This window comes from Procambarus clarkii, chromosome 91 (genome assembly GCF_040958095.1).
Source record: "Procambarus clarkii isolate CNS0578487 chromosome 91, FALCON_Pclarkii_2.0, whole genome shotgun sequence".
Lineage (NCBI taxonomy): Eukaryota > Metazoa > Arthropoda > Malacostraca > Decapoda > Cambaridae > Procambarus > Procambarus clarkii.
The window spans coordinates 7789794-7804820 of NC_091240.1; the positions used below are offsets into that span (position 1 = coordinate 7789794).

The following is a 15027-nucleotide window of genomic DNA, read 5'->3' on the forward strand; positions in this document are numbered from 1 at the left end:
TTACAGTTCAAGAAATTAATATCTTTGTAAGATTTCTGAATGGGAAGGTATTGAGGAGCATTATTCTGCTTTAGTGTATACCCAACACTTATTACACATTAAATTTTGGTTTTGCAGAATTCTTTGAACAAAAAAAAATCATAGAATATATAATACTAGTTGAATACAATTTTCATTAATGTGATTGCAATATTAAGAGTGCCTTTGTCTTGCAATTTATACGTTTTAAACTGATATACATGTACAGTATATGCTAATGTGTTTACGATTAATGCTTCCTTTGCCAGGTTATCCACTGAAAGCCCCCGAGGCTTTTACAATCTTTTCTGTCTTCAACGCTATGCAGTTCACTGTTGGTGTCCTTCCATTTACTGTCCGATCAATTGCAGAGGCTAGAATCTCTCTTAACAGAATTCAGGTAAAAGAATTTTTTTAATGTTTTATTTCTAGCAATGATATAATGTTATCATCATTTAAGAAATTATTTATTGTTCCTGCAATCTAGCATTAATGATATACTGTATAGTTTTTGTATTTACTGCCTGTCTCACATGTTTCTGGTTTTGCACACTTGTCATAGTAAGCTTATGTCATATTGAAGGGAACTATCAGGAGAAAGCACCGAGCCATTACGACTATGCAGTATAGTGCTTGGAAAGGATCAGGATAAGAATTTGGGATAGGACGGGGAGAGGGGGAAAGGAATGGTGCCCAACTGCTTGGACAGTCAGGGATTGAACACCAACGTGCATGAAGCGAGACCGTTACTCTACCATCCAGCCCAAGTGATGTCATATTGAGTCCCCAGTTAGTGCAGAACAATGCTGCAGTATCATCAAAGATGAGTCATTTCACTGGAATGACACTGTACAGGTAGCCCACAATTTTTTGTGGCATTTATTTTCCTGCAAAAATATTGTAAATCAAATATAATACTCCTTCCACTTTGCAGCCACAAATTCAGCATAAAATAAAAGTACGGAATGGTTGGAATTCATTATTATGCTAAATCTAACGCACAAAGTTTGCAAAAGTTTGGAATACAGTATTGGGTGTGAAGCTAGACACTGGTATGAAGGCTGTAGACCCAGTGATTAGTGCAGATCATGAACCCCTTATCTCTTCTTATCATACACAGCTCTGAAATTTACACTTTTAAACTTTGCACAGTATCAATGTGCTCATCTACATAATTTTAAATCCATATAACCCAGTACCATATTTTTTCCTTAAAAAAACAAGGGGATACAATAGGTTGTGAAAGTACATGCATTGGTGATTAAATGGTACATTTTTGCAAAATCACTAACATGCATAGCATTTTTGGTAGGTCCTAAAGCTAAACAAAAAAGGGGAGAAATATTCGGTACTGAACAAAAGAAAAAGGTGTAATGATAGGTTACACAAAACTGAAATGACATAGTAACAGAAATTGAATTTACCCCGGTATATAAATACCATATCTGCATAAAGTGGTGATAAAATATATTATACTGATGAAGTTGCATTCCTAGATTGTAAAATACTAGGCAAGTTAGTAGCATAAGATACTGTGCAAGTTAATAGTACAGGATGGGATATTATGAAGATGAAATTAGGTCCTTCATTGTTCTACTTTTGAGTAAAGTATGGGTTGGACAATTTTTTAATTCATTTGAGAGTGAGTTGCATATTTTGGATCCTTTTATTTGATTGTGTGTTTGTGTGAATTTAGTTTGACTCTGGGAATATTAGAGATATTTATCTCTGATGTTCATATATTGTGGACTGCCTGTATATGTAACAAATTGACACTATTAACGGTTGCATTAACATACAAAAAACCATAAACATTTTGTTTAGGAAAAAGTACACACACACATACATATACATACATACATACATAGGATACAAGCAGATTGGTGGGTTCGTAGATAGGCAAGTAATTCACCCAAGGCCACAAATATACAGAGCGTTACAGGCATAAAGTGTGAAAAAACTTAAGTCTTAAAATTAAATGAGATAAAAAATAATAGTGAATTGTAGTAGAGAAAGAGGAAATAAAATAATTATTACATTATGGATGCAGCAGCAAAAATTGTAACATGGTAATTATATAGAATGAACTGAAGGAATACAATATTTTATTAATTTTTTAAATGGCAGATAACAGCAGCAGCACAGGTTCAGTAATTAATGTTCAATAATGGCAAACATTGGTTGACATTTAGGAAGTAAATTAGGTTACATAAAGGTGATAAGGTAGTTCTTAGGAATTTACCATCTACTCTATTACTAATTTGGATATTGTTAATTCTTAGGTTAATTTGATCAGTGGATTTATTGCCAAACAAAATATAGAAGGTTTTATCAATGTTATTGGTGAATTTATTAGCAGTTAGCAAAAGACACTTTTTTTTTTTTTTATATTCAGTATTCACTGTCATTCAGAATAAGTGTGTTTGGACTGGAAAAAAAATGAAGGTTATCAGCAAATAGAATTGATTTGAGTAGTGGAGTTTTTGGAAGGTCATTTATGTAAAGGAGAAAGAGGAGAGGACTAAGTATACTTCCCTGTGGAGCACCGTCATTAATTGATAGGGTGAGATAAGGAGTGTTATTCAGACATAATGAAGCCTGTTGCTAAGGCAAGACTAGAAGTATTGTGGAGGGAGTGACCTCTTACCCAGTAGTGTTGCAGTTTAATAAAATGATTGTGTTTAGCAGTGTTGAAAGACTTACGAAGGTCAATAAATAAACCTACAGGGTACTCATTTTTGTCAAGAGCTGCATGTATCAAGTTAATCACATTAACTCGTGCATCATTGGTGCTTTTGTTTATTACTGAAATGGTTAAATAATGACGAGTTAAATGTTTAGGTCATATTTGAGGAAGTATAGTACAGTTTGTGACTACAATGTTATATATAATAGAATTGGGAGGAGGAGGAGGAGGAGGTGGTGGCCAGTGAGATAGAATACTGAATGTTGGCGAGAGGATTAATAGTGGAGACGTGTGTGTGTTGTATAGTGTGCTGTCAGAGCTGTGTGTAGCTTACTAGCCACTGCACTGCGCAAAGCGCCTTTTGGCGCTCTCAGAGTTGTGCTTTTTTTTTTAATTAGGTTATATTTTAATATTTTTTCAATGTTTTCATTACTCTGTGACTTCATTGTGATTTTAAATGGAAATACGTACTGTAGTTGAGTTTGGAAACATTTTGACATTAACTTTGCGTAAACATTTAAAGCAACAAAAATATGTCCTAGACAATTGCACTAAGAAGTTTTTGCCAAAAACATTTGCGCAGTGCAGTGGTTAAAGATTGTGTTTTAGCCATCCGGCTGGACAGTTAAATATACAAAATTAATAAAAAATTTAACTTTCACAGAAACTACTGGAGCTCCCTGAACATCAGAAACGCACAGGAGGTCTCCTGAACAATAATTTAGCATTACAGATAAAAAATGCAAGTTTTGCTTGGGAGGTACACAACATTAATTTAAAAGGACGAGGAGCACCTTCTGGAAGTACATCTAAAGATGCTAAGGAAAAAAAGAAGTCTGGTAAGGTACCCATGAATGATAGTTTATATTAAAATACTTTTATATAGTAATATATTATTTAAAAAAATATACAAAAGAATAATTTACGTTGGTTTAATAAATTTTGCGAAGTATGTATATTTAATAAGGCCAATAATATGCAAAGCATTTCTGGCATAACTGAAAATAATTCAGTAAGGTTGTATAAAGGTTTGATAAGGTAAATATATAATACTAAAGTATAGTTCTCAATTTTTTCACTTCTTGTTTTAATATCAAACATATTTAATAATATTTTTAAGATTAAAAAATAGTTCACACAAGTTTGAAGTTGACAGAATGGAATGGAATCGCAGAAAATTGCCCATGCCTATGCACAGTAATTTCCTATATAGAGAGCACCACATTCATTACAGATGACGCCAAGAAGAATGGTGTTGCCAATGGAGTTACTCCCAGTGTAAATGGTCACATTGCCACTGGAGAAACTAATGGTACAAACAACCCATCAAAGGGAGGAGACAACACAGATTTGGTGAAGAATATAGAAACGCTCTTCAACATCAACTTCTCCGTCGAACGTGGCAAGCTTATTGGTGTCTGTGGAAGCATAGGTTCTGGAAAAAGTTCTCTGATATCTGCTATCTGTGGTGATGTAAGACTTTTTTCTCACTCAGAATTATAGCTCATTAAAATTCTATAGGAAATCCAAGTATGCAATACATGTATGATAATCCGTGACATGTATATTGGGTGATGAGGAAGATATATGCATATAATAATAATAATTTTTATTTCAAAATATACAGGAGAACATGATAGTGGTTAAATCAGTAGTTTGATAAATGCATATTTAATTGAGCCACTAGCATGCAAAGCATTTTAGGCTTAACTTATAATAAAGTTAAATTATTTAAGGGATTCACTGGGATAAATACTTAATATTAAACAAGAAGTAAGCTAACATTTATGAATTGTTAAAGAAATTTAGCAAATGATGTACAATATTTAAGTGACACTTATCGATGAAAGGCATGAGCTACTTTATTAGGGAATCTGTAGTTTTAGCACATAATAATTTTTATCATGGCCTCTGTTACTTTTCTCTTAACTACCATGCATTCACTGATAAAAAAAACATGTATTGGTTCAAGTTACATATAAACTGCATCTGACGAACATTTTTACAAATACTGTACCCCACATTAGTCTATATCAATTAGTATAGGAGCTTGGAGAGCTGTACTGAATATTTTATCAATTTTGTATTGACTTGATTTGAAAGGTTAAACGATAACTCGTTATCTAGAGATGAAGTAATAATGCAAAATATCTGTTAAACAGATGAAGGTAAACAGTGGGAGTATACAAGTGAATGGGCAGCTGGCTTTGGTGACGCAGCAAGCATGGATCTACAATGATACGTTCCGAGAGAACATCTTGGTGGGTCAGCCCTATGATCCTGAAAAGTACAAAAAGACCCTCAATGTGTGTTCTCTGATATCTGATATAGATCTTTTGGCAAATGGAGAAATGACAGAGATTGGAGAAAGGGGCATTAATCTCAGGTGATGTTCTAATTTTGTTTGTCCTGTGTACATTTTGAGAAATTTATTTTATGATCGAGTTGTAGTACACTGATCATGCACCAATTCAAATTGCACTAACTCAAATTATTGAGTAACTCAGCCAAAATTATGGGCGAGGTTTCTAAATCTGGACAAAATCCACACTGTAGATTAATTTGCAGTTTATGCATATACTTACTATATTGTAATTATCTAAGTGTAGTAATGCTTGTGATATTGTCTTCCCTATAATATTTTCTAGATGATCTTTCATAACTTGAAAATGTTTCGGCATCAACTCTCTCCCATTTTATTATTTCATCTGTGTACCACTCTGTTTGCAAAAGAATAGTAAAATAAATTTGTTACTATTTGGTTAATTATCTTGAATCTATGGTTCAGTGTTCATGGGATTGGGTCGTTCAGGATGAGAGCTACGCTCATGGTGTCTCATCTTCTTAGCAGTCATATAACGCTTTGAAACTACTAATAATTTTGGCCTCCACCACCACCTCACTCAGCTTGTTCCAACTACCACTCTATTTGCAAAAGTGAACTTATAATTTTTTTTTTATTTTTTTTTTGCATCTTTGTTTCCTTAGTTTGAACATATGTCTTCATGTTCTTGAAGTGTGTGCGCTCAACACACACGCTGTATTCAATTTACTGTATTCAATTTAACATTGTTTTGTATGTAATCATGTATACTATCTTACTTTCCTTCTATATACTAAATTTTGTATATTTAATGTCTCCAGCCTCTCTTCATAGCTTTAGTTTTAGGTCCAAAATCCCTTTAGAAGCATGTTGTTGCACCTCTTTAAATTTATTTGTGTTGCTTGAAATACGGACACTCAACTGTTGCAATATTATAATTTGAGTCTCACGATGGTCCTGAAATATTGTTTAAATATTTCCCCAATATTTAATTTAAAAAATGACTGAAAAATAATAATCAAACTCTTTAATTTTTGGAAGTTCAGATGGTGGAATGGCCTCTAAATATATGTACAGTACTGTACTATAAAATATGTAATTACTGTATATATTTTGCTCTAAATAATGAATTTGTACTTGTTTTTATTTACTGTACAGTATATAAATCCTATTAATATTCTAATTTTGTTCCAGTGGTGGTCAGAAGCAGAGAGTAAACTTGGGTCGTGCCGTGTACAGTGATCGGGAGATTTACTTATTGGATGATCCTCTTAGTGCTGTGGACACAAAAGTTGCTAAGCACATCTTCAACAACTGCATAAAAGGAGCACTAGCTACCAAGACGGTCATTCTTGTCACCCATGCCACTCATGTAAGTGCCTGTATTAAGTGTGTGTGCAGTGTGAACTGACACATGTAAGTGTCACTTCACAATACGCTTATTCTCTTTGCTGTGTTGTAGGTATGGCATTGTGGGTAAGACTAACAGGCTTTATGTCTGTGATAATTTAATAATTCAAATAATTTATTGTGTCTGGGACAGGCAGCCATTGTATATGTACATGTTAGGCTTGTATGTCCCCTCCCCAGGGTCGAAATACTGACCCTCCTCAAGATGCAGCCCTACAGCAAGCCGACTAACTCCTGGGTACCTAGCCCAATCAGTTGGGCTGAACGGTAGTGCAACGGTCTCACTTCATGCAGGTCGGCATTCAATCCCCGACCGTCCAATTGGTTGGGAACCATTCCTTCCCCCACCTGGTCCCATCCCAAATTCTTATCCTGACCCCTTCCATGTGCTATAGTCATAATGACTTGGTGCTTTCCCCTGACAATTCCCTTCCTCATTTGTGGGTGCCTATTTACTGCTAGGTGGATAGGAGCATGAGATGATAGGACACTCTTCCTACCATTTTTGACTCCCCAGGATTCGATCCTAGGATTCTAGACTAAAAGTCGAGAGCGAGTCTGACATTACTACTGGGACCCCTAAATATTTAGATACAGTATAGCAAATACTGTACTGTTTTCTAGTATATAATAAAACATTATATTCCTTTAATTGTAAGGGCTAAAATGAGTTAAGTGCTATTTTGCAATTTTTGGTTTAGTTTTTCAAACTTTTTCTTTGTATAGCATGTTTTTGACCTTGTCCAGAAGTCAGAGAATAGTGAGCAGACCATCCAAGAGAGTAGTGCATGGTTGAGAGGCAAGCAAAATTGTGCTGCATGCAAGGTTTTCCAACTGCTATAGTTGTAGCATGAGATGCAAATTAGTCCTGGAAATTTGTTGGTGGGCTTGCCTGTTAAGTTTATCACATGGCTCTTCATTGTCATTGGAGAATCAAACTTTGTTCCCAAAATATTATCATCATTGCTAAGCACTTAAGTTTCAGCCACTCATCTGTATGCTCATCCCAGTAGCAGTCCACTCATGCTGGACGCATGATTGGCACTTGGGCACTTCATCCCCACCTGTGTTTACTCGCCAACAATTGCAACCTGACATCACCTATTCTTAGACAAATATTAATGAGAGGGGTGACTAGTGAACCTCATGGCAGTTGGCATTTATTCTCATGTATATATTAAGGTTAGTGCAAATCATTAACATAAACATAGGCTTTGTGTGATGAGGTATAGTAGGTAGGTCACTATAGATACTCAACAAGTGGCCATGCTGACATCAAATAGTTTTCAGACTCTGCTCCATTAAGGGTTATGCCTGAATTTCCTGAGGGCCACACACTATCTAGTGGCCTTGATAAGGACAGGAAGCTGGAAGCTTGTTAAAGATCCCCTCCCTATTTATCTTGATGATTTTTATTTATTTGGATCTAAAATTGTAGCAGGGTTTTAGCATTTATGGCTTCGGCGAGTAGGTAGATCCATGGGTTTATAACCGTATGGCTGAAAAGGCCTCTCTTGTTTTCTGTCCTACATTGTGGCTTGTAGAGCTTAAATCCATTGCTCCTTGTTTTACATCTGACCTTTTGAAGAAGTGGTCTGGATCAATATTCTCCAAGTTGTTCAGTAATTTTAAAGTTTCAAGGAGATAAGACCTGTCATGTCTAGATTACTCAACACAAAGCTGCTATTAGGACAATATCCAACTCTGGCCCCAGACATCACTCGGTACCCCTACTTAAATCTCTGAATATGTTAGACATTAAGTCACTGCACATTCTCTCATGTGTATTATACATATATAAAACGCTAAACTATAATGCCAATCCTGATCTCAAAAGCTTCATAGAAGGTTGTATCAGAACCCATGAGCATCACACCAGAAATAAATACAGTTTTGATATTCCTAGAGTACGACTTAATCAAACTAGAAATGCTCTACAAATCAAGGGGCCCAGAATGTGGAATGACCTTCCCAACCATGTTAAAGACTGTACCTCTCTCAACCAGTTTAAGTTAAAAGCGAAGCTATACCTAATAAATTCCCTGTAACCTACCTTACCCTTCTATTGTCAACCAATGTCTGTTTTTTTCTTTAAAGAGCGCTGTTTGTCGACATAATTGTATTTGTGCTGCTTTTTCATCTATGTTTTCATTTCTTGTTTTCATTCTACTCATTATGCTCAATTAGTATTAAGCTTGTCATTTAAGTTTATCATGCCCGAAACGCTTTGCGTAATAGTGGCTTTAGGCATTGTATGTACTAGCTCTACCTATAAGTCAAACAATCCTTGTAAATATTTATTGTATGTATGTACCTTACCTAAATAAAATTGTATTGTTGTATTGTATTGTATTGTATTGTATTACCATGTTGTTAGCCTGATAAGCTTAATATCTTAATATTATTTTTATATTGTCTCAACACATTTTATACTTTAATCTCAATTAGTATTAAGTTTTAGTCTTGTGTTTTTCCTGCCCAAAACGCTTTGCGTAATAGTGGCTTTAGGCATTGTATGTACTAGCTCTATCTATAAATTCAGCAATATTTGTATCACCCCTTGTATGTATGTATGTGTACTTTCCCTGAATAAACATTTGAATGTTTGAGGCTTTGCCAGTAATCCACATTATTTCAAATAAGGATATAGTTCATCCTAGGGTTCCCATCGAGGTCATCCTAGGCTAACTAATGACCTTCCTCGGGATTATGCAACACACAAAAGTTGCCCAAGTCTAGTATACTTATTTAGTGCTAGGTGAATAATGGCATTAGGTGATAGGAAATAGTGCCCAAACACTTTTCCCTTACTGTGGGGATTGAGCCCAATATCATTCAGCTGATAACTTTCACTGCTTATCAGCTGGGTACATAACCTTACTTTTCCCGTATATTGTTTAATTTATTTGCTAATTTGGATGATAGAGCGACAACCTTGCTTCACGCAGGTTGGCATTCAACCCCCAACCGTCCAAATGGTTGGGCACCATTTCTTTTACCCATCCCATCACAAATCTTTATCGTGATCCATTCCAAGTGCTCTATAGTTGTAATGGCTTGGCACTTTCTGCTGATAGCTTCCTTCCCCTTCCATTTTTCCAGGAACACAATTGACATATATTAATAAGGCCATAGTTTGCTTCAGTATTGTATATATACAATGTAATATATATACACCTTCTGAAGATGTATTTAATATACGAAAGTACTTAAGGAAATTTCCTGTTTCATTTTTCCTCCGTGGTCTGACATTGTCACATTCTTAATCACGTGTTTATTTTCGTGATATACACACATACAATGTAATCTAATTTGTTACTGTGAACTTACCTACTATAGACATATATAATTAATTTAATATATAATTAATTATATAATTTAATAATATATAATTAATTTCATCCTCAGTTCCTGGAAAAGTGTGATGAGATCATTCTTATGCAAGGAGGAAAGATTGCAGAACGTGGTACACATGCTGAACTTATAGACCGTAAAGGAGAATATTTTGACATGATTGGATTTGATGGTTCACGTGAAGAAAACAATGATGATGAAAAGAAGTCGTGTGCACCATATGAGGATGACTCAGGTATGTATAAAGTTTGTGCATATGATTGGATCAGTTTTATTTTAGCAATTTTGTGATGCAGCAATTGACTAGGAGCAGTGAATAAAGTTATATTTGCTTACAAATTAAACCAGAGAAGTATATTTACACACTTAAATAACTTAAAATTTATTTACATTTGAAAGCAGCACACAAAGGGTGATGTAATAATTGTTTATTCAACTAACAAAAAAAAAAGCTGAAGTTCAATTCTTTGTTTTATGTTGCTTAACAGGTGATTTTATTTGTTATTTTGTATAAAAGTTCTTGCTTATGTATATTGTTTACAGCTGTTGTGTAATGTATATTGTTTGGCATTACAAGGTAGAATGTATAATATGCACTAAAGTCCTTTAACTGAATGCTACAACAACAGTTTAATGTATCAATGCTTGGTTATACTAATGCTTTAATGAGTTTGTTTTGTCAGTACTTATTTAATAACTATATTTTTGTGCATTTTAACTTGATACGGACATCTTGCTTGGTGAAAGATGTTCTCATGATGAGATACAATACTCCTTATTACCCTTAACTAACTGTATAATATTTACTTTTTTAGATAAGAAAGCTGTGAATGCCAAAAAAAGTAAGTTGTATATAATATAGCTTCTTGCTTTGACAGCGAGCAGGAAGATGAATCTAACACCATCAACAATCTTTCAGTAGTTGTGCATGCTTACAGACATATATTTGTTATATGTTTATATGCTTTAGTAGATGCCATTAACATGCAAGCTGAACTTGCACATTATGATGTAAAGTTATGGCAGTTAATGCCTATTAATATTGAGCATTTTTCAATGTCATTAGGTTATAAGCTAAAGGCTTCTGGCTGTATTATATTATATGCCTTATCCCGAGGCCAAACATAGACGCTTGTAAACTAATATGCATGTTAATATATATTGAGACTGTTCGATGCAATCAATCGTGCAACCCCTGAACTCCTCAGGCATGCTTCTTCAGGGTCACGGCTTCGATTCCATCATACGGCTTCAATGCTTATTCATATAATCATCAAATCTTTGTGATTTCATTGTGTAATATACATGTCTAGGCCAGAAACACAGCCAAACATTCAAAACAAAGCTTCTTTCTAACCTAGCTCCTGCAACTTATCTTTTTTGCATTATTTAGGGCCATTAACTAAGGTAAGATAAAATGCATTTGCTAAGATGTTTAAATACACTGTTTAAACCTCCAGTATCTCCGTATAAATAATACACATATAATATTTAATCAGTATAAGAAGTGTACTGTATTGCACTTGCATGGAATGACACTATATATAGTAGTTCAGACCTTTGGGATTGGGGTTATTAGCAAGGTAGTTGTATTACACTGCACTGACTAATGAAGTTTAAACCTAAACTTAATGTTTAGTTATAGGGGAATCTATTATTATTTTCTGAACCATGTGTACAATTACATTTACTTGAATTTTGTGATATAAGTGAATTATGTGTGTATTTTTGTAAAAGTTTTAAATAATGTCAAGCCAACAAGGATTGAGTGTGATATCCACACTAAAGTAAATAAGTCCCTTCAAGATAAAAAAGAAAAGAATGTATATGGAAAGCAGTAATGCACAGGAAAACACAAGTTGGCAGAGTATTGAGTAAAATGGTGACAAGGGGAAATTTAATGTATTTTTAATTTTAATACACAGTATCGTATATCAAAGAATCTGGAAACAAATTAATGTGAGCCAGATAACTAGATGAATAATATTCAGATTTCTGTGAGGAAGGGATTTTAAGTGAGTATAAGAAGAGTTCTTTCATAATAATAGTATCAGCCCTGTATTTTGATTTGCAGCCCAATACTGTACATACAAAAACAAGATCAAAATGGCTATTTAACATTGCTGATGTCCTGCTCTTTCCTCCTTAGAGCAGCCTTGTTCTCCTAATTTTTCCCAACGTCAAGAAACTGTCATACTAAAGTGCCCTTATCCTAACCTACCAGAGGACCCAAAACAGAAAACGGGACCGTATGTTTATTTCGCGAACCGCTGCCATTTTCTAGTATGACGATTTTTGGCCTTAGGTAGAGTATACATCAAAATGCAATGTTCTATTGGGAGGACGGGATGCTTAGAGAGACATTGAAATTTTGAGGAAGGAGAATTTGTTTAAAAATATATTTATATAATTTATAATTTATTGAAGAATGCTGCAAGGAATGATTCAAATAGTAAATTGTCTTGTACATTTGTAAATGGATAGAAAGCATGGATGCACGTTATGAGATGTCTTGACAGTTTACGATATATTTGGAAGCATTTTAAAAGAAGCAAATATGGTGCCATCTCTTGAATCTGGAGGAAGGAAATGAATGAGTGATGCCTACATGTAGCCAAACCATATTAGGTTTTCCATTATTATGATTTATTAGTACCTCTAATTATTCAAGAATATTTGTATATTTTTTATTTGATATTTAGTTATATGCGAGTAGAAGAGACGCTGCAAAGGGCGCAAATCCTTAACTGAAGCCTCTGTTTAACAGTAAAATGGGTACCTGGTTGTTAAATGATTTTTCGTGGGGTCGTATTCCAGGTAACATAGGATTAAGGACTTGTCCGAAATGCTATGCGTACTAGTGGCTGTTCAAGAATGTAAGAACTCTTGTATATATAAATAAATAAAAAATAAGTCTGCTAGCAAGAGTAGTCAGGCTAGACCAGGTAGGAGTAAGAAGAGCTATTTACCAAAATTACCTGAAGACAGTGGCCATGATGGGGACAGGAAGCTGGTGGCTTAATTGGTAATGGCTTCCCCACCCCATTATTCCAAAGTAGTTCCTTCAGTTCAATTTTTAACTGGAGTACCGGTCCGGTCTTGACATTTAAAACTTAAGTGGGTAGGTAATTCCATAGGTTTATTACCCTATGGGGAAAAAAAAGTGTCATATGATGTTTGTTCTATATTGTCTGCCCTTTATTGTGGCTTACTGAGCTTTAAGCTGTTGCCCTTTGTGAATTACATTGAATCATTTTGGAGAAATGGTCTAGATTAATATCAGCCAATTTGTTTAAAATTTTAAAGGTCTCGATGAGATCAATTCTGTCATGTTTGGTTTGTTGTGGTGCTAGTCATGTGACCCACAACCTTTCTTGGCATTGGAGTTAACATTGTTCTGCAATATTGGTTGTTCTGCACGGTACTTTTTCTTAATCAGTTATGTCCATTTGAAAGTGACATTTCCATGCTGGGATAAAGTAGTCCAGATAGGGAGCACTATAGATTTATACAGCTGAATAACCACTTTATTTTCTTAAATTTCAAAGAATTGTTTGATTATTCCCAAGGTTGGGCTTAATTTTGTAATGCGGCTCTTCCTCAACAACTTTCTATGATAGATTATAACTACTAAGATATCAATATGCTGCCTGGTTGTGTTATGGTAGTTATGATGGTTAATGTTATGCCCTACATGCAAGGCCTTGCACTTGTTAATATTTGGAAAGCAGTTGCTGTTCTTTCAACCATCTGTGGAGTTCATATCGATTGGCCTTGCAAATCCAGATTTATTACTTAAGATTATATTGGTATACAAGTATAAGTATGGCTATGCTGCAAGTTGCCAGTTTTTATAAGGAAAGATTCCAAGAATGAATACCTAACGATAACACAGCTTATGTGCTGTTGAGAGTGAGTTACAGTTAAGAGCATGCTCAGTAATTTGATAGATTCACTGGCAGGAAATATATGTAGTCTATTTGTGAACTTTATTCAGCAAAAATGGAAGAGGGAGATCAAGTAATTATCAAAAGAAGGCACCAAGGCGGGAGGGCTATGTAGCACCATCAAATGTGCGGGATAATCATCAAGAGGGAGACGAGAAATTGTAAGTTAACAAATTTCGACTAAAAAGGTATTAGAGGTTCTCTCCAAGTGGGGAGAACGTCAGTAGAAGAATGACAGTATGTAGTAGAATAATCAATATGCATGAATGACCATGTATTAAAATTTACTGGTTTCCTCAGAATTTTTAAATCTATTAATTAGTGCTTACAGAAATATAACACTATGCATGTTACAAGAATGTTACAAGGCTTTACAAGAATGTAAAAACATCAATGCTATGTACTCTCATAAACCCATTGTAACTTCTCGTGTATATATGTATATAAATAAAAAATTAAACAATCATTCACAGACTTGTTGGATGCAATTTCCTGCATCAAATTCTTGCATAATTTCTTGCATGTTTATAAAGTCGTAGATGTTAAATTTTAAATGTAATAATGAGAACGTTAAATGTTACATGTAACCTCTTGTTCCGTAGATGAGAAGGAGGATGATAAAGAGGGAAGTGCAAGAGATGGTAAACTCATCACCGAGGAGACCAGAGAATCTGGAAGTGTCAGTACAAAAGTCTATTTAACTTTCATCAAGGTAAGGCCATGCATTTCTGTATGTACCATATAATAATTTAGTAGGTATTCTGCCACTAATTTGTTAGCGTTAAGGTTCATCTGAATTGTTATTTAACCCATTGTTGTTTTCTTGTTTTAAATAGGTAGTCAAAATAAACTTGCAGTTATTAAATTGTATTGCTCTTTTGTACATTAATTTCTTACTGTAGAGTGAAATTATTAATTTAACTAGCAACATCTTAAAATTCATATCTCAAGATTGTTATTCAGATTTAGAAACTAGAATGTACAAAAAGTGTGCAAGACTTGTTAACATGCAACGAAACTTGGCATGTAAAATATCTTGCTATTTATATGAATAAATTGAAGTTGTCATAAATTTTTGATAATGTAAAACATTTTTTAATTTTGTTTTCCATCGTGGGAATTATGAAAATTCATTAAAATTATGAAATCTTTGAAAATCGTTTAGTAGTGTTATTAGATATACATTTTACAAGTGTTGAAATGTTAGAGGAATGAATGCTAAAAATAATTGACAAGTTACAGAAATAATAAAAATGCAGAAGACATTGAAATGAACTGAGTGTTGCAAA

The 15027-nt window shown here is 34.2% G+C and overlaps 1 protein-coding gene across 14 annotated transcripts in view; it reads left to right on the plus strand.

Moving 5' to 3' along the window:
• The window catches only part of LOC123773988 (ATP-binding cassette sub-family C member 12), a 208392-nt gene that overhangs the window by 158824 nt on the left and 34541 nt on the right, over positions 1–15027 (plus strand). For 13 of the 14 annotated variants that reach the window (XM_069318722.1, XM_069318724.1, XM_045768028.2 and 10 more), the window contains 8 exons: positions 288–418; positions 3369–3543; positions 3939–4177; positions 4867–5090; positions 6222–6399; positions 9846–10026; positions 10607–10633; positions 14341–14450. In XM_069318722.1, coding sequence (XP_069174823.1) covers positions 288–418; positions 3369–3543; positions 3939–4177; positions 4867–5090; positions 6222–6399; positions 9846–10026; positions 10607–10633; positions 14341–14450 — 1265 coding nt within the window. The remainder of the gene's footprint in view (positions 1–287; positions 419–3368; positions 3544–3938; positions 4178–4866; positions 5091–6221; positions 6400–9845; positions 10027–10606; positions 10634–14340; positions 14451–15027) is intronic. The other variant, XM_069318721.1, reaches the window with a different exon arrangement.